We start from the raw sequence: 20,272 nt of genomic DNA, 5'->3' as shown, positions 1-20,272 counted from the left end.
CTATCTATCTATCTATCTATCTATCTATCTATCTATCTATCTATCTATCTATCTATCTATCTATCTATCTGGCTGTCTGTCTGTCTGTCTGTCTGTCTGTCTGTCTGTCTGTCTGTCCTATCTACAGTGTCTATCTATCTGTCCATCTGTCCATTGTATCTATCTATCTATCTAGCTGTCTGTCTGTCTGTCTGTCTGTCTGTCTGTCTATCTATCTATCTATCTATCTATCTATCTATCTATCTATCTATCTATCTATATGTCTGTCTGTCTGATCTCTCTATCTGTCTGTCTGTCCTGTCTACAGTATCTATCTGTCTATCTAGCTGTCCATCCGTCCATTGTATCTATCTATCTATCTATCTATCTATCTATCTATCTATCTATCTATCTATCTATCTATCTATCTATCTATCTATCTATATGTCTGGGCTCTGTTTGTCTGTCTGCTCATCCATCCATTTATCATTTATGTATCTGTCTCTCTCTCAACCAGCCATTGATCAAATCTGAAATCACCTTTATTTTCTCAGCAAATATTTATATACGTGATTACTCGTGATTAATTTGATTGACCAATTGGCATTTCATGTAGCTAATACATTTGATTAAATTGTTTTAATCAATTAACAGTCCTATGTTTTTTTTTTTCTTTCTTTTGGTTCTTCATTATCATGAGGATAAATAAACAAAACAATCATTTAAAATAAAATAAATAATGGTCAAATTATTTATGGTCTACACAAAACCACTTTTCAGTGTTACAATGACAAATCAATATTTTCTCTCTGTTTGCACTCCATAAATTAAGATGAAAGATGAATCAATCAATTTCAGGGATGTGAATGCTGTACCGAATCTGCAGCCCTTGTGATTATTCACGAGTTTGTAATCTTTTGTGTATTGACTGTGCATCACAGTCAAAGCACTCTATCAAAGCAAGCTGCACGCTACCAAAACTATTGTTTTCAAGCAAAAAATAAAGCAGGAAAGGATCTTCTGATAGCACTTCCATTGTGTAAAGAGCGATTGTTCCCGCCATACCACCTTAAGTGAGTTTCATTGGCTGTCTGGATGTTATCTTGACTTGAAAACAGATACATTTGTTATAAACTAAGATAACTGTGTTGTTGTTTTTTTATTAAATGGATTGCTCTGAACCTTAGTTTATATATCAGGGACTATATCTTCTAGCAGAAGGACATAATGAATTTGCTTAAAGGTGAAGTGTGTCGTTTCAGGTGGTACAGATGAATCAATAGCCTCACTAGTCTCTTGAGTCTTTTTTGTAGTCTGCTGATGTCTTTGTTACTTTCTCTGATGTTACCACCTGTCACATAGACTCCACAGAACTGTCTGTGTGTAATCATGTAAAAAAATATTAAACTAAAAAATTACTGGAATAATAAGGATGAAGTACTGCCAAATGCAGAGCCATTAAATTGACTCAAATCTCAAAGGTTTTTAGACATTTATTCTGCTGGTTTGTATCGAGTCAGACGTATTTGTCCAGAACTATCACTTGCAAACTGTCTTGCTTTCCATTCTGAGTTCATTCTGTGCACATGTACATGCGCTTATGAAATCGTTTTTGTGTTGTGTGGAACTGCATGTATGTGAGTCATTGTTGAGGTATGTATGATTAAATGTATTGTAAGGCTGAATTTACTTCAAGGTCCTGTTTTCGCTTGAAAGATGGTGAAAGGCGTAAAAATAACTGACCTTGAGTCAAAAATATTTTTTTTACAAGCCTTATCAACATTCACACTCCATCACTGTTCCTTCACTGTTCCCCATTACTCATTCATACACTGGAAATACACTGGATACATACAATAATAATATATATATATATATATATATATATATATATATATATATATATATATATATGGTACATTAATAACATTGAAAGTAATCTGAAGAAGAGCTGGGTGTTACTCTTTCTAAATATATATATATATTTATTTAGTTAGTTTTGTAGGTGTGTGGTTCCTTTTATTTACTGTAGAATTGTAGGCTATGCACTGTATTTAGCTGTTTTTGAATGTGTGAATTGTTTTTTTTTTACTATAATTTAACACATTTTATAAAACTGAGGCCCTGTCCACAATACGTTTTTGGTTGAAAACACATTGATTTTGCCACATTTAAACTCTCTCTAGTTCATTGACATTAGGAAATTGAAAATGGGGTTTTCAACCAAAAATATGAGAAGTTGCTTTGCTGCTTGGCAGCTGTAAACAGCTTACAGTAAGGATAATGAGCTACATTGTGCTATACAAATGTAAGTAATTATGATGATTATTATTATTATCAGAATATTATTAGTAGTAATTATAAGTAGTAATGAATAATTATTATTTAATTATTACAATGTTATTATTAGTATTATTAATTCATATTATTATTATTATTATTATTATTTTAATAATAATAATAATAACATAAATAATAATTTATCTATTTATCCAACTTTTTTTATTATATTTTGAGATTTTATCTAAGTGATTTTATCATGGGTTTTGATATACACTCACCTAAAGGATTATTAGGAACACCATACTAATACTGCGTTTGACCCCCTTTCGCCTTCAGAACTGCCGTAATTCTACGTGGCATTGATTCAACAAGGTGCTGAAAGCATTCTTTAGAAATGTTGGCCCATATTGATAGGATAGCATCTTGCAGTTGATGGAGATTTGTGGGATGCACATCCAGGGCACGAAGCTCCCGTTCCACCACATCCCAAAGATGCTCTATTGGGTTGAGATCTGGTGACTGTGGGGGCCATTTTAGTACAGTGAACTCATTGTCATGTTCAAGAAACCAATTTGAAATGATTCAAGCTTTGTGACATGGTGCATTATCCTGCTGGAAGTAGCCATCAGAGGATGGGTACATGGTGGCCATAAAGGGATGGACATGGTCAGAAATAATGCTCAGGTAGGCCGTGGCATTTAAACAATGCCCAATTGGCACTAAGGGGCCTAAAGTGTGCCAAGAAAACATCCCCCACACCATTACACGACCACCACCAGCCTGCACAGTGGTAACAAGGCATGAAGGATCCATGTTCTCATTCTGTTTACGCCAAATTCTGACTCTACCATCTGAATGTCTCAACAGAAATCGAGACTCATCAGACCAGGCAACATTTTTCCAGTCTTCAACTGTCCAATTTTGGTGAGCTCTTGCAAATTGTAGCCTCTTTTTCCTATTTGTAGTGGAGATGAGTGGTACCCGGTGGGGTCTTCTGCTGTTGTAGCCCATCCGCCTCAAGGTTGTGCGTGTTGTGGCTTCATAAATGCTTTGCTGCATACCTCGGTTGTAACGAGTGGTTATTTCAGGCAAAGTTGCTCTTCTATCAGCTTGAATCAGTCGGCCCATTCTCCTCTGACCTCTAGCATCAACAAGGCATTTTCGCCCACAGGACTGCCGCATACTGGATGTTTTTCCCTTTTCACACCATTCTTTGTAAACCCTAGAAAAGGTTGTGCGTGAAAATCCCAGTAACTGAGCAGATTGTGAAATACTCAGACCGGCCCGTCTGGCACCAACAACCATGCCATGCTCAAAATTGCTTAAATCACCTTTCTTTCCCATTCTGACATTCAGTTTGGAGTTCAGGAGATTGTCTTGACCAGGACCACACCCCTAAATGCATTGAAGCAACTGCCATGTGATTGGTTGATTAGATAATTGCATTAATGAGAAATTGAACAGGTGTTCCTAATAATCCTTTAGGTGAGTGTAGATTTGATCTATTTTTTATTTTATTTTTATTTATTTTTATTTATTATTTTTTCAATGGAAAGAAACACAACTCCTGACTCGCTAGTCACTAACATAAAATGTATTGATAAAATCACATTCTATATTAATTTGCCAAGTTGCAGATTGGGAACAGTAAAAAAGCCTACAGTTAGAATACAGTGTTCCCCACAGGATTTTGTGAGACTGCGGTGGATGGACAACTGACCATCTAGGGACATCCAGGTCTCTGGAAAAAAAACTTGTACAGCTTAAAGTTAAATGCATCAATCTGGTGCACTTTGAGAGCAAAATTAAGAGGCTAGATCTATGAAGAACTTTGTGCTCTTACAATGTTGTGCTCTTATAGCAATTTAATCATAAACTCATTGGTTGTATCATCTCTAGATGAACGATGACATGGCAAAAAAGTCACACCAACAAAGCATGGAAAAAGAGACAGAGTTTAACGTAGTTCAAAAACTGAACTGAAAATACTCTGACCTACTGCCCCTTTCTCAGTTGTCAAAATCATCTGCTGTCCCTCCCTCAGGGGAGGCTGTCTCCCCTGTTGCCCCTATGTAAAGTGCCTACCCTGCTGCTCCTCTCTCAATGTCTGCCCCTCTATAAGAATCAGCAGAAGCTGCCTCTTCTGCTGCAAAAAAACAGGTAATGTTAAAATTCCACTGTTACTCTATGCCTATGAAGCCTATGAATAGTCTGTTTGGCTATAGACTTGCCATCTAACTGTGCTAGCTATCCTAGCTAGCTACCTCTGTAGCTGTTTCTTCCTCATCTGGTGGTGTATTTCGCTCTCTCTGACTGGGGGCTGACTGACTGGGATTGAGAGATGCTTTGCCGAAGCAATGGCGTAAAACACAACATTAGAGACCTTTTATGTTATTATGAGAAGTGTAAAAATATTTTTGATTCATTATGATTGCCACAGTCAAGGTAATTAATGGGAAACACTGGAATAATATTAATAATAGTTAATAATTGTTTATTCAGACTGTATTATTATCTGTTGTCTGCTTTCACATTACATCTATCACCTGTTACTAAAAGCAATAAGCCACTCAAGGCTTTGCATTACTGTGATTTAACAAAAAAAAAAAAAGTGTAAGCATTGCCTCTTGGCATATTGATTTAGTAACCCCTGCATTTACACTGCAATTACCAACATATGTGTGTTTGGTTTGCGTAGGTATCATCAGAACAGCCTTGGGAGACATGGATCGGGAGGCGAGAGAGCATTATTCAGTGGTCATTCAGGCCAAAGACATGGCAGGGCAGGTGGGAGGGCTGTCGGGCTCCACCACGGTCAACATCACACTCACTGACGTCAACGACAACCCACCCAAATTCCCTCAGAGTGAGTATTGTCAGCCATCGTTGCAATTTGATAGGAAAACAAATAAGGTACCATATTGCTTTCATTGGAGACTCACTCCTGAAGAAAATACCAGAACAAATAGGTCGCCAGCATATGTTCACTGTGTTTCAAAAGCTTCTGAGCTGCCTACATATGCAACATTTTAAGGTTTTAATCATTGTAGTCATAGGCTTCACACTGTTGGCATAAGTTGAGGCAAATTTTGGTTTGCAGATTCCTTGCTATGTATTCAACTTGAACAGCTAAAAAGTGCCCAAACCCCTTCTAAAACCAGCTAGCCCCTCCCCCACAGGGGAGAGTTAAGCTTGATCCTCATTCCATAAATATGTATCCCCTTAAATGGTTAGAAATCATACAATCAGTGCACCAATCTTTGGGAAGAAAACAGTTAACTTTTTGAGGTTTTAAATTGATGATTTTACATCAGGATATGTGAGAAAAGCAATTGTAAAGAAATAAGGGAAATGTGTTTTAAGATTGACTTAATGTTTGTAAATGTTACATACAATGACTTGTGATGTAAAACTGTGTATGTGTCTCTGTCCCTAATGAAGAAAATATTAGATTTGGTCAAAAGAGACAACAAAGGTTGTTCTTCCCATTCAAGAGTATTTATTTATTTATTTATTTATTGCTTTTTACTAAGGTAGGAGACATCCTAATCTTCTTTTAAAGGAATAATGTCAGGTTATGTGATTTAGATCATAATTAAAATGTCAAGAAAAGTACAATTTCCAAAAGTGTCCCACTTTGGCCATATTTACCAAACTGTATATCTAAAACTAATATTAATTCATGATCATTTCTATTTTATTTTAGTTCGTTTTGGAGTTTTGAAAAAAAAAAAAGGATTTTAGTTTAGTTTCAATTATTTCCAATTAGTTCAGTTTTCATTTTGATTTGATTTGATTTTCTTTCTTTTTTTTAAGTATTCATTAACGATAATATCACTGTTGCAAACTCTTGAAAACTCTTCAAATCAAGTGAGAGTCGAGTCTCCCATGTGCTTATTATGAGAAGACATGTGAACCACAAGGATAAGTTGGTCCACCAGCCAGACGAACACCAAACAGCTTAAACCAGCCTGGAAATTCATGTTGGTCTTTCTATGCTTCTTTTTTAAGGAAACTTCTAGTGTAATATCCATTATCAAGCACTCTATTTAGACTGAACTATCTAAAGCGATTCAGTGAGATGTTGAATGACTCCAGGGTTATTATGCTTCAGATGTTGGCAAAAACAGAAATAACCTCACTTTTTTATTCTTCATCCACCTCATTACTGTATGAAGCTTAACCGTATAGTATGTTTTTGTAATGCACTTGTCTCTCTCAAAGTGGGCTTTTTCGCATTCTCCAGACACCCATTAGAACGTACCGGTAGATTTCTCAAGGGCTGATTATGGATACTATATAATTAGCCATGAGATATAAGGAAAATATACTTTATTGAGATACAGTCTTGATAACAGATGACTCATCATATATAATGTATTCTAGAGTTAGATATTTTACCATTAATTAGCAGGAGGAGAACAGAGGAATGAACAGCATTTTTTGATTGTGTAAGCATCCAATTATGTGCCTTGGATCTCGAATTTTTTGTAGTTTTCTTTTTATTCTCATGAACAGAGCACAACAGTGTAGTTTCAGAACTAAAAGTCCCATTTATTTTTCTTAAAAAAGAACTCTTAACCTTTAAAACCTTTAAGACAGATCTTTATCTTCAAGGTTGTATAGTTCTGGTATATACTTCTAAAACACAAGTCAAACTAATTTGAACCTTTTTTGTGTTTATTGCCATATTTCTGTTATCACGAGCTAACAGTCACTGGCCCATGAAGCATTACATAATCAGGTTTCATTGTTTATATGCATATGCATATTTTGCAATAAACTTAAAATTGCAACCTGACAGTAGTTTTATATCCCATCATTTCACAGTCTTAAATCAAACCCTTTTTTTTGCATCAAATGAAAGTTTGTAGTGTTTTGGATTTATATTTGAGCTGGTTGGTTTGACGCATGCAGTGCTTAAAACTCTTTACTGAATAGTGTCTTGAAACATCTAAGGAGAAAATGGATTGGAAAAATATTGAAAAAGTGTTGCGCTCTATAGAGCTGTTTAGGCTGTATTTCAGAAACCCGGAAGGCAGTTTGCATTGTGAAGCCATGGGTTCCCTTGGGAATTTCCAATGGGTTTTTAAAAGTCAGAGTGAAAATCTGTGTTGAAAATTACTAGATGTTAAGAGATGTTCACATTTTGTTCTAGAACATAAATTGCACACTAATACATCCATTGTGGATCGTAAAGCCGTTGTGCATTTAAAAAAAAAATGCATATTGCTAGTCCATCACTAAATAAAGACTAGAACAGTTGTCCATTTCATAAAGCACATAGCTTCCCAGCTGGAGGTACTTGTAGTCCTTAATGAGCTTTGCAATAGCGACATGCATTTTTAAATAAACGCAGCTGCTTCAAAACTAAAAGCAATGAGTGCGTGTAATTTATGTTCTAGAACAAAATGTGACAATCTTTTCAATCAGTTATAACCACAGGCCATAGTTTACTCATATTTTTCTAAAATTGACATTATAAAAACGCAAAGGAAATTTCCAAGAGAATCCAAGGCAAAATAGCCTTCCGGGTTTGCCAACAAATGTACTTAATGGTTGAACATCTCTTGCATTCAGATTTTGTTCTTTTATTTAATTCAAATGTGGGCAGCCAAGGCAGGGCTAGTGTTTTTTCTGCATGTGGCAATTATGCAATATTAAAACATATAGTTTGGTGCCGTTTGTCTTGCTCCGAGACCACAGCATCACAACCAAACAGGGGCGTTTTGAGACATGCTTCAAAATAACATCCAGCTAATCGAACAAGCCACCAAGTGAGCTCTTGTGTTTGTCTGCAGAGAATTACCAGGTGTTTGTTCCAGAGTCAGCACAGGTGGGGAAGCCAGTAGGGAAGATCAAAGCCAACGATGAGGACATCGGAATCAATGCAGACATGAAATACACCATTCTGAACCCAGAGGGTGCCGGAATGTTCTCCATTTCTACAGACAAAGATACTAGAGAGGGCATTATCACACTGAAAAAGGTACTGCAGTAATTTTTTGTATTGATTCACTATAACAATTATTCATACTTAGGATTAGGGATTTGAACAAACCCCTTGTCCTACTTATAACATTTTAGCCTTGTCCATGAATTGTTCTCTTGAGTTGATTTTTTATTTTTTTTTATAAATTCACAAAACAGTCTGAATGGTTCATTAGTGAATTTAATCAAAATTTGAATAAGTTATCTTGAATCACCTTTTTAATCACACAAAAGGCTGTAAAGTCAAGATGGAAACATCTTGAAAATTAATCGGTCAAAAAGTGCCGGAACCCTGTTGATAATATGGGGGGTAATCCCATTGTTTTACATTGGCTACATGTACATGCACCCTTAAAGGCCGAGCAAGTCATTTTAGTCCAATAACATTTTTGTCACATTCTGTGAATATCTCTTCAAGGTCCGCTAGCTGTCCATTCTGTGTGTGCACTGAAAAAAAAATCAGGTGTTTGTACATAGCCCTTGCTCTGTAAATGGGAAAATCAACAAAAGGCACTTTTTCGACTCGTCTCGACTCTACTCGCTGTACTTTTTGACCTTGCATTTCCATTGCAGTTTAGTGCCCCTCAACGTGGGTGGGATTATAGGCTGATTGTCATAGTTGTGCCGCCTCTACTGCTGTGACATCATCTTAAACATAACACAAACTGACCAAAACAATAACACGACCGCTAGCTGTTAGCTACTAGCTCATATTGCTGCATAAAGCAGTTGTTGCATGGTGATTTTACACAAGTGTAACAGTTAAATTGGCCTGGTTGTTTTGGAAGCAAGCTTTCAGTAGCTGGTCAACTAAATAAAGTGAAGCTTTCAAGCAGAGTATAGAGTTAACATAACAAAACATACCATCCTCCATCGTGGATCAACGCCAGTCCAGGGCACTCTCCCTCCCATTGCTCGCCGGTTTAGATAGTGTCCTTTTGGTCGAACCACTTCCACTTTTCCTTGATGGTTCTGTAGTCACTTTTAAGTTTTTTTGTTTACTTTTCCCTACACTGTTGGTAGGTCTGGTGGTAGCCGTGTGCAGCCAACAGCTGAGACACTTCCTGAGAGACTTTATAGTTTCGCTCATCGCCAACGAGTGGACCATCTGCACCTCGTTTATTGACCACGGTGTGGTTTTGCGCACAGCCATTTCATTTTTCACAATTCGAAAGTCGCGTGAACAAATGATACAGTTATTGCTTTTACTAACTTTAAAACTAGCGGGTTGATGACGCGTGTCGGAAATCCAGTGACGCTGGTAGTGACGATTCTCCCTGACTAATCAGTGATTTTGACATCACATATAGTATCTGCTCAGCTCGCTTGGAACCTCGACCGAGGTGGTACTAAAAAAATTAGGTACAAGGTGGAGTGGAAAACCACAAAAAAGCTATCAGAGTTGAGTCGAGTTGTACCGTGCAGTGGAAAAGCCCCAAAAGAGGATCAGACCTAGCCACACAACACTATTGCAGTGTGCATTCATTTGGGGGTGGAGCTTCTGAAGGAGCACAGAAGGGATGAGTGTGTTTGTTTGGCTGTTGAGTTCAAATAGCAACAGTCTTTCTCAGGAATCGCTTACTACAACTTTAATGCGATTCAATGCACTTAAGGCAATACTGTGATTAAACTGTTGTTCATGTAAACATTATATTGTGACTAGAGTAATGATAATCGCAGTGATATATGTGGAGTACTCCTAATTCAATTGGGATGTAAACGCTTTAATCACATTTCTTCCACTCTGGCCAAAGTGCGTCTGCGCCAGTGCTGCAGACGGATAATGTTACACTCAAGCACAGGTTCAAAAATATAATGGAACTAGCTGCACTTACTTCTCGGCTTCACATGAAACGGCAATTTCTTGTACTGTTTTCCAGCAGAGGTGCTTCGCAACTGTGAAATCAACAGCCTAATTGCAAAAGAAAACATATTTTTCCAAGTTGTGCATGTCGATTTGCAGTCTGAATGGAAAGTTGGTGAGATAAAAAGGCTGTTTATACTTGCAGGCGGAACACAGCAACATCCAGCGCATGTATTTCGATTCAGAAACAAGTGACTCTTATGAACTGATTATGTTTAGTGTATCAAAACAGACAGAGCATCCAATGTAGTCCGAAAAACAAATGACTCTTTTGTAGTGATTATTTTTAGTGAATGAATAGAGACAGCGCATTCATATTGGGGTGGCTGTGGCTCAGGTGGTAGAGTGAGTTATCCTCTAATCGCAGGGTTGGTGGTAGATTCCTGGCCCACATGACTCCACATGCCAAAATGCCCTTGGGCAAGACACTGAACCCCAAGTTGCTCCCAATGGCAGGCTAGCGCCTTGCATGGCAGCTCTGCTGTCATTGGTTTATGAATGTGTGTGTGTGTGTGTGTGTGTGTGTGTGTGTGTGTGTGTGTGTGTGTGTGTGTGTGTGTGTGTGAATGGGTAAATGAGACGCAGTGTAAAGCACTTTGAATACCGCTACGGTTAAAAAGACGCTATATAAGTGCAGACCATTTACCATTTACTTCTATGTTTCATTAATTTGATGATATGGAGCTACATGGGCCTGATCACCATTCATGTGCTACAGAGCTGAAATATTCTTCTAAAAAATCTTGGTTTGTGTTGTGCTGAAGAAATAAAGTCATGCATATCTGGGATGGCATGTGCGTGAATAAATTATGAGAGAATTTTCATTTTTGGATAAACTATCCCTTTAAATGTCCATTAGGATGCTGCTTTATGGGTCGTTCACACTGGATGCATATTTGTGTCTGTCTGTGCTCTTTTTTCAATAGTTTTTTCTATGTAAACAAAAGCAGCTGTTTTGTCAGTATCCCGCTTTTTTCTATACACTGTTTAAGGTACAAAAGAATTTCAACATTTAAAAGTGCACCTCAAGACACCTGTATTTTGTTATATGCGTTGTGCTGCATATCTTTTTTAGCGCAAGCATGCATTCAGTCTGAACAGTCACTTAGAAGGTAGGTGCCTATGTAGCCAGTAGGTAGAGTGGCAGCTCACCTTGTTTTGAAACAGAGCTAGTCTCCACAAATCCACTGACAGATATTTTATCAGACCAGTCAGAATGTCAAACAGGCATCTGGTTTACTCGAGAGGACAGATGCTCATTAATGACCTCCATTCTGTATTCTGAGCTTCTTCAATTCCAGTTCTCGGTCCCAGGGGTCAGGAAAGCTGTGAATTCAGTGAATACTGAGTTTTCCAAAGGCGAAACTAAAAAGACTGACCTCAATACATTCCTAATGCATAAGTGTTTGCCACTAGGTGCCACAAAGCGAACGGCTTGAAATGACTGACTGAATAAGAAATGTTCTTATAGGGATGGTTCAGCCCAAAATGTCAATCCTGTCATCAATACAGTCTTGATATTCCAAATCCATTTGACTTTCTTTATTCTGTGGAAGATAAAAGGTGAATTTTTGAAGAATGTCCCAGCTACTCTTTTCCATACAATATATTGAAGTAAGAACGAAGGATAGTTGCTGTCAAGCTCCAAAATTACACATAAAATCACCATAAAAGTGTAATAAAAATAGTCCATATGTTTTGGATGCTACTGTATATTAAGCTATATTTTTAGTATGATAGTTGACTATGATACAATATGGCTTCTGAAGACTTGGAATATAGCACACTAGGAAGAGCACTTGGAATATCAGTCATATGCACAACTTTTTGGATATTTTCATGGTGCTTTGATACTATTATCATACAGTGTACTATTATTAGTAGTATATTATGGTGGTTTTTAAATTTTTTGTCATTTTGATGCTTGAAAGTCCCAATACCCCTTCACTTTCATAATATATAAAAGAGTGACGAGGATTTTCACACATTGTCTATTTTCCGGATAAAAGAAGTCATACCGGTTTGGAACCACATGATTAGTGATTAAATGATGACAGAATTTTTGGGATGTGAACTACTCCTTTAAATTCTTCAACATCTGTGGCAGATGCTCAAAGTCCTAATGTAGTAACCAGTTCATTTCTGCAAATGAGGAAAGAAAGAATATATAATCCAATTTAGTCTCCTGCTCTCTCTTTTTAGCCTCTTAACTATGAAAAGAAAAAGCAGTACAGTCTTCACATCGCTGCAGAGAACACACGCCTGGATCCACGCTTCTCATATCTTGGCTCATTTAAAGACGACGCCACACTCAGGATCACAGTTGGAGACGTGGATGAGCCGCCGGTTTTCTCAATGGATTATTACATTATGGAGGTATACGAGAATGCCAAGATTGGAACTGAAGTGGGAGCCGTCACAGCGCGAGACCCTGACAGCATGAACAGCCCTGTAAGGTGAGAAGGCGAAGATTCTTAAGGTTAACTTCCCTGAAAAGGCAAAGCTCATTAACTACACTTTTTTATTGACACATTGCAAAAAGATACTTTTACTTCCTCTCTATTTTTGTCTTGCTATCCAGTAAAAATATATTAACATCCTAATAGCAAGATACGTTTACTTGAGAAGCAAAATTCCATGAGATAATAAGTCTTGTTTTCAGAAATCCTAAAATATAGTGATTCAAGAAAAAGTTTTTGGTTTCGGTTTTTGGTTTAGTTTGGGGGGTTCTTATTTTTGGGTTATAGAAATGATCATCCCAATTGAATATTATAATAAACAGTTATATTACATACAGTCATACAGTCACATACATTTTCTATTGATCATGGCAGTAATAATTTATCAAATAATGGTCAAATGATAGAGAATAGTGTTATCACCTCACACATATCCAGATGCACAATGTAGTCAAGTGCACTTTTGGCATGTTAAAAAGATGATTTATTTAGGTTTCTGGATCACAGTAGTGGAGTGATGCTGTACAGTCCAGATCGTTGTGGTCTGTGCATTCTCCGCTAGACAGCGTTCAGGATCGCCCTGCAAGACTGCAGTTGCGGCATGCAAATTGTTTATGCCACCGATTTTGTGGGTGGGTTGGTTTCATTGACTGGCACTTTTAATTGGTGCAAATCATTCTTAGTGAGTTCACCCTTAATATAATATGTCATTTTACTTCTCAACTAAATGCATTTTGTTTTAATTATTAGTCAGTACAACCACTAATATACACACAGGCAGTGGTGGTCTTTACCGCCTCACAAGCCTCTCTAAATTTTGCCCTAAGTGTAAAGTTTGTTTGGGGCTCCAGAAATCCTGCTGACAAGAACACACAATTTCTGCATGCAAGCAATATTATAACTGATGATCAGTGAGGAACTGTTATGTGGCATCATCAGGCAGGATGTTCTCCAAGGCAATCCTGAACCTTGAGAACTCCCTTGGATCAGGAGGCATCAAGCAGCAGATGGGGGGAGCAGAACCGCTTTAGATTTATTTTCTTGAGTGACTCTTCTCCTTAAGACTCTTCTTTTCTTTATGTTATCTTTTACCTTTCACTCTGTCTTACTTGCCCTATCCTTTCTCACTAATCTCTCTGTAAAGGTCAAATTTAATAGGATGACACTGAGTTGATATGATATCCAAGGATATTTTACTCTGCTTTGACTCTCTCTTGCTCTCTGTGGAGGATATTGTTAATTAGAGCAGTTAATGCAGCCCATGTTAACGTGTTAGTATTAAACTGCTACCAATGGCGCAATTACCTGCACACACTGATGAAAGAGATGTATGTATACAATCCAGCTCATACGAACATCATTCCACTACTGTATCTACCTTGTGACACTAAACAAAGGAGTCTCAACCCGGTGGAGAGGAATTCAGATTAACAAGAATCTCTCCTTTCATCATTTTACCTGACCTTTAGAAATTACGAATGCCTTTGTTTCGCTTTATACATTTATGACAGCTTGAATTATGAATGTTAGGGAAACTGCATTACTATAAAGGGCTTTTCACACTACACTTCACCTTTGGTTAACATATTTTGTATTTATATATATATATATATATATATAAAACTGCGTTAAGGATACTTATAGTGATAGTTTACCCCAAAAAATATTGACTCATCTTCATGTCATTCAAGAGGATACATTTTTGTCTTTATCGCCGATTTCCTTACAAAAGCAGTTGGCAGATTAGATATCACAGTGAAATCGGAAACAGTTGACGTCTTTTTCTGAAATTGTTCTGTGTATACCGAAATGTGAAACACTGCTCCCAGTGGCCAATGCGGTAACTGTTGTTGTGCGTACGGGCACGTCTGAGCTGCAGAAATGCCCCACAGAGGGGCGCCAAAAGCGAGTTGAGAAGCTAGTTGTTTTCAGTTCTAAATGTCACTGAAAGAAAGTCACATGGGTTTGGAGCTGCATGAGGGTATGTAAATAATGACATAATTGTCATTTTCATTTTTCAGAACATGCTTTGGATGACACAATGTGAACAACTAAAGTGAGAAACAAAATGTCAAAATGTTCATTTGCCGGTGGTAAAGTGTAAAATCCTCATTGTTATTTCTCTCTCATGTCTGATGCAGCTTTTTAAAAAAAAAGAAAATAAGTCTACTGTCAAGGACGGGGCATATTTTCTGGTGGTAATGAGATATGACCTCTGCGGTTTATTAGCATCTCTCTGTACTGCTGGGTTGGAAACATGAACCTTCACAGTCTGTGCGTGACGGTACAGATATACCTCTCACAATTATGTAAATGCAGTGACTCTCATTGGTTGACGCGAGTTAGAGAATCAATTTCTTACTAATTATTTTTACATCTGCATTCATCAAAAATACTGAGACAATAAATAAATGAAATATATAAGATACATGATAAAGGACTTGTAAATTATTCCTCCTTTCTAGTCTGTGTTGAAGAATAACAAATTTGAGATATAGTTTTTATTCAGTCCATTTGCCTTGCCTTTCCCCTGATGTTAATATACAATCAGCATTTCATTCCCATACAAGAATTTGCACTGCCATATTTTACATTAACTGTCTTATCATGAAAATAAAATGATATACAAGTTGGAGATATGCATTAGTGTTATAGATAAATGATAAACAAGGTTACTGTTATCTCCTTAGTATTGTTCTAAACCTTTTTGATGCATTTGATCATTATAACAGTTAATGTAAAGCATTTGTTTTATGAGAGATTCCAGTGAAAATGGGTTTTTAAGGGAAAATTATTCACAGTAGACACCCTGGTGTCACATAAACAGGATTTCAGAATGATTATTTTGCAGACTGTTTTGGCGATTTTCTTTTTTTTCTTTCTTGTTTGTATCCATTGAAGTGAACAGATGATGTAACATACTACATATAATATTATTAGCTACTAGATATATTATTTATTTACAACATAATATACTATTGTGTGTGTGTGTTTGTGTGTGTGTGTGTGTGTGTGTGTGTGTGTATGTGTGTATGTTTATGTATGTATGTATGTGTGTATATATATATATATATATATATTATATATGTACACTTAAGTTTTATGATTTGGTAACTAACTCATCCTACACTGTTTGTGTTATGGACATGAACGATACCTCATATCTTATGGCTTGTTGAGGAGGAGAGTGATTTTACATTTCTAAGCAATCAGACTTGCTATTTTGTATCCCTACTATTTTCCAGAAGATAAAACAGCCAAATAATAATAAAAAAAACATAGTCTTGCAACCAAGCCATATTTAGAAACTAGAATATCATAGAGACTTGGAAGTGGGCTCTTTTGACTTTTGGCTCACCCAAGCAACCTCCTGGCAACAACCCAGTATACCATAGCAACCTCATAGCAGCACTCTGACAACCTCCTAGCAATACTATTACAACCACTTAGAACACCCTAGCAACTCTATAACAATGTCCTAGCAACCATTTAGATAACCCTGGTAACCACATAGCAATGTCCTTACAACCACCCAGAACACACTAGCAACTGCATAGCAACCACCCAGAACACACTAGCAACTGCATAGCAACCACCCAGAACACCCTAGTTGCAACGCAATGTCCTAGCAGCAACCACCAAGAACAACCTAGCAACCGAATAGCAATGCCCTACCAATATCATAGCATCAGAATGGTGAATTTTACACAGACAAGCACCACTCACATTGTCTAAAGAAAATGCAAATGTTGTTATCTATTGCTGTGCTTTTGTTGTGTCATTTTAGCTGAAATATTAATGCAAATCTGGGAGTATATCTATGAGCTAAAACTGCTCATAAATCTCTCTGAACAGTTTCCTTTCCACGTCTGCTGGTCTAATCCATCATTCAGAGAAAACTTATGAACAAAATGAACTTAAACAGTTACTGGGCAAGATTATTATTAAGTACAGTATACACTCTGTCAGACCAACATACAATATTGTTGCTCACATTTAATTAGAAATGGCTGGATGGATTGTTTAGTTCGAACTGCATTCTTCTTTTTGAATTAATAGATTCCCTAAAACATCCCATCACATTTTAACTTTCCATGAAATCACTAGGTCTTATTCCCTAATAATTGCGTATTTCTACAATTATCTGTCACTGAGCTGCACCAGAGGGCCCATTGATCCAATACACCTGACCCAAAGGCATGCCACACTTGTAGTTGGTAGGGTTTCATGACCCAACCATGTACAGCAATACGAGCACTCACATAATCATGCATGTCCCAGCTGTCTTTGCTCTTTGTCACAGCTATGATGTGGAGGGGTGAAAGATGGAAGAGCTCATACAGTATTCATGCTTTCTCTCCTATATTTAGGTATTTCATTGAGCGGAAAGTAGACAAAGATGTGTATTTCGATATTGAATCCATCAGCGGAGTCATTAGAACTACTCAGCGGCTGGACCGAGAGGACACTCCCTGGCACAACATCACTGTCATGGCAACAGAGGAAGGTGGGTACCAGAAATGATGTTGCTGGTTAAGCATAGTCACTTTTTTGACTGCAAATTACTTTGCTGAAATAGTCTTAGCAATGAATGCCTCAAACTCATGAGAAACAAAGTCCTGTTCCTGTTTTTTTTTTTTTTTTAATTACTATCACTCCTATTACGATGTAATCAACAATACAGACCTGTTAATAGTCAGAGATCACACCTCTAAGTATATTTAACATAGCCATTCAAGCAAGAGAACAAAACTGTTCCTAGGCCACATACAAATTGCAAATATTATGTACATGGAGTCACTCTTTCCCAATCAGTTTCACCAGGGATGAACTGCTAAATATTCGGCAGAGCATACATGATCATTTCTTGCCGGTGTTTGATTATTCAGATGTTTTATTAGACATCTTACTTGGAGGTCCTGCGATGCTGTACAAGCGATCCAAAGACGCAAGCAAGGGAAGAGAGCTGGAACACTTTGAAGCTTTGCCAATATGGCTTTAGGCAGAGGGTTCTGGTGCATGTTTGCACCCTCGCCAACAAAACCGACCAACTGCTTCTGCTCGCTCAAACAAATAAGGACTTTTCTAAATCTGCTGCTCTGTTTCATGGAAACCTGGCGTGAAGCGAAGCCATCCAGGACAACACGTTTCATCTGCCGGATCCCAGCTGTACAGAGTGGATTGCGTTGCGGAATCAACATATCACATGCTCCACCAGAGACAGAAATATACTGGACCACTGCTACAACACTGTAAAGGATGCATATCGCTCTGTTCAACATGCAGCTTTAAGACTCTCTGATCACTGTCTGGTTAATCTTCTCCTGACCTACAAGCAGAAACTAAAATCAGCTAAGCCTGTAGTAAGGACTGTAAAGACGACCAATGAAGCAGAGCTGGAACTACAAGCCTGCTTTGACTGCACTGATTGGAGTGATTTTGAGGCTGCAGCCACAGACATGGATGAGCTCACATGTACTGTGACATCATATATCAGTTTCTGTGAGGATATGCGCATACCTACTAGGACATTTTTATCATTCAATAATGATAAACAAAGTTTTCAGGAAAACTCAGACAGCTGTGTCATGTCAAAGATGCTTACAGAAGTGGGGATAAAATATTGTACAACCAGGAAATCAGAGTGGCTAAAAGAAGCTACTATGAAAAGCTGAAAAATCTGTTTTCAGCAAACGATCCTGCATCTGTGTGGAAAGGTCTAAAAAGCATTACCAATTATATGACACCTCACCCTCACTCTGTAGAGAGTCAACTAATGGCTGATGAACTGAATGTGTTTTACTGCAGGTTTGAAAAGCCCAGTCTCACACCCCTAACCCACTCTGATCTTCACTTCTCACACACACCAACACCTCCTGAAACCCCCCTCCTGCTACTCAATCTGCACTTAAGATCTGTGAGAAGGATGTGTGCCGGGTCTTTCAGAAGCAAAAGACTAGGAAAGATTCAGGCCCAGATGGTGTTTCACCTGCCTGTCTTCAATAGATCACTGGAGCAGTGTGAAGTTCCATGCTGCTTTAAACGTTCCACCATCATTACGGTCCCCCAAAAAAATAAAAAAATCACAGGAATAAATGTATACAAAATTGTCGCTCTCAGGTCTGTGGTCATGAAGTCGTTTGAGAGACTGGTTTTGGCCTACCTGAAGGTTATCACTGGACCCCTACTGGAACCCCTAAAGTTTGCTTACTGAGCAAACAGGTGTGTGGATGATGCTGTTAACATGGGTCTGCATTATATCCTGCAACACCTCGACAAACCTGGGACTTTTGCAAGGATCCTATTTGTGGACTTCAGTTCAGCCTTCAATACCATCATGCATGATCTCTCTCAACCAAACTGACCCAGCTCTCCATGCCGACCTCGGTCTGACGATGGATCACCAGCTAGTGAGACTGGGGAAACTCACATCCGGGATCCTCACTATTCTCTCCACTGCTCTTCTCCCTATACATGAATAACTGCACTGCAAAAGACCCCACTGTCAAGCTCCTGAAGTTTGCAGATGACACCACGGTAAGCTGCCTCATCCGCAATGGTGACGAGTCTGCATACAGACGGGAGAGTGACCAGCTGGCTGTCTGGTGCGTTCACAACAAACATGAGCTGAACACACTCAAGATGATAGTGGACTTCAGGAGAAATCCCTCCGCTCCACCAGCCCCCCCATCCTGAACAGCACTGTGGCAGCTGTGGAGTCATTCAGGTTCCTGGGCTCTACCCTCTCTCAGGACCTTAAGTGGGACACCCACATAGACTCAATTGTAAAGAAGGCTCAGCAGAGGTTCCTTCGCCAGCTGAGGAAGTTCAACCAGCCACAGGACATCCAGGCACAATAACAGTTTCTACCCTTAGGCCATTTTACACATGAACAATTAAACTGCCTCAGGACTCCCCCATCGTGCAATCATGTAAATAAATATCTCAGGCACATAGGTAAATTCACTCAGATTTAATTCAATATCTGTACATTCCGCTACATTGCACAAACATTACCACTTGCACATGTACATATGTCGTTCTATGTTATATGTCCTATTATTTTTATGTCTACTTATATACTCTTACCATGTTTTATTTTCTGTGTCTCACTGTAATGTTCTGTGTGCACTTGTTTCTCCTATCACCAAAAAATAAATAAATCCTTGTGTACAAGAGAACACTTGGCAATAAAGCTAATTCTGATTCTGGTTATTTGTTGCCATGGTGATGGCTTGCCATTGAAGGCTTCATTCTGAAATGTTCATTTCTCATCCCGCTGCGAGTGTGCAAACGTGTTACAGTGCTCGTTAGTGAGGACAGCAAGGGACCGGACCTTGTTTGGCCTATGTGCCTATAAGACATCTCCACAATTATATGCACATTTATTGCATTTAAAAGTAACTGTACCACGGGCAGATTTTATGGTTATTTTATTAGCTTCTAGTTATGCTTCATGAGGATTTTGAATCGTAAACAAATAGATCAGGCTGTAATATCTGATTGGACAAGATGCATTCAAATCTATTAGAAAATAGCCGATATACAGTGTGCACAAATGTGTTTTCACATCAGTTGAATTATATATTGATGCGGCAAGTTTTTATAGTGCTTGGCAACTGTTAAACAGCCTATTGTTAGGTTTAGGAACTATGTTATATCATGATATGTCACTATGATTTTGGTTTTAGAGTTG

General features: G+C 38.0%; 1 protein-coding gene across 1 annotated transcript in view; it reads left to right on the top strand.

Moving 5' to 3' along the window:
* The window catches only part of LOC127633250 (cadherin-18-like), a 112,856-nt gene that overhangs the window by 60,507 nt on the left and 32,077 nt on the right, over positions 1-20,272 (top strand). The window contains exons 5-8 of the mRNA XM_052112201.1: positions 4,961-5,128; positions 8,064-8,251; positions 12,320-12,573; positions 16,947-17,083. Of these exons, the coding sequence (XP_051968161.1) occupies positions 4,961-5,128; positions 8,064-8,251; positions 12,320-12,573; positions 16,947-17,083 (747 nt within the window). The remainder of the gene's footprint in view (positions 1-4,960; positions 5,129-8,063; positions 8,252-12,319; positions 12,574-16,946; positions 17,084-20,272) is intronic.

The sequence above is a fragment of the Xyrauchen texanus genome, chromosome 40, assembly GCF_025860055.1.
Source record: "Xyrauchen texanus isolate HMW12.3.18 chromosome 40, RBS_HiC_50CHRs, whole genome shotgun sequence".
In the NCBI taxonomy this organism is placed as follows: Eukaryota; Metazoa; Chordata; class Actinopteri; order Cypriniformes; family Catostomidae; genus Xyrauchen; species Xyrauchen texanus.
The sequence above is the reverse complement of the archived record's forward strand: the minus strand, read 5'-3'. Positions and strand labels throughout refer to the sequence as shown.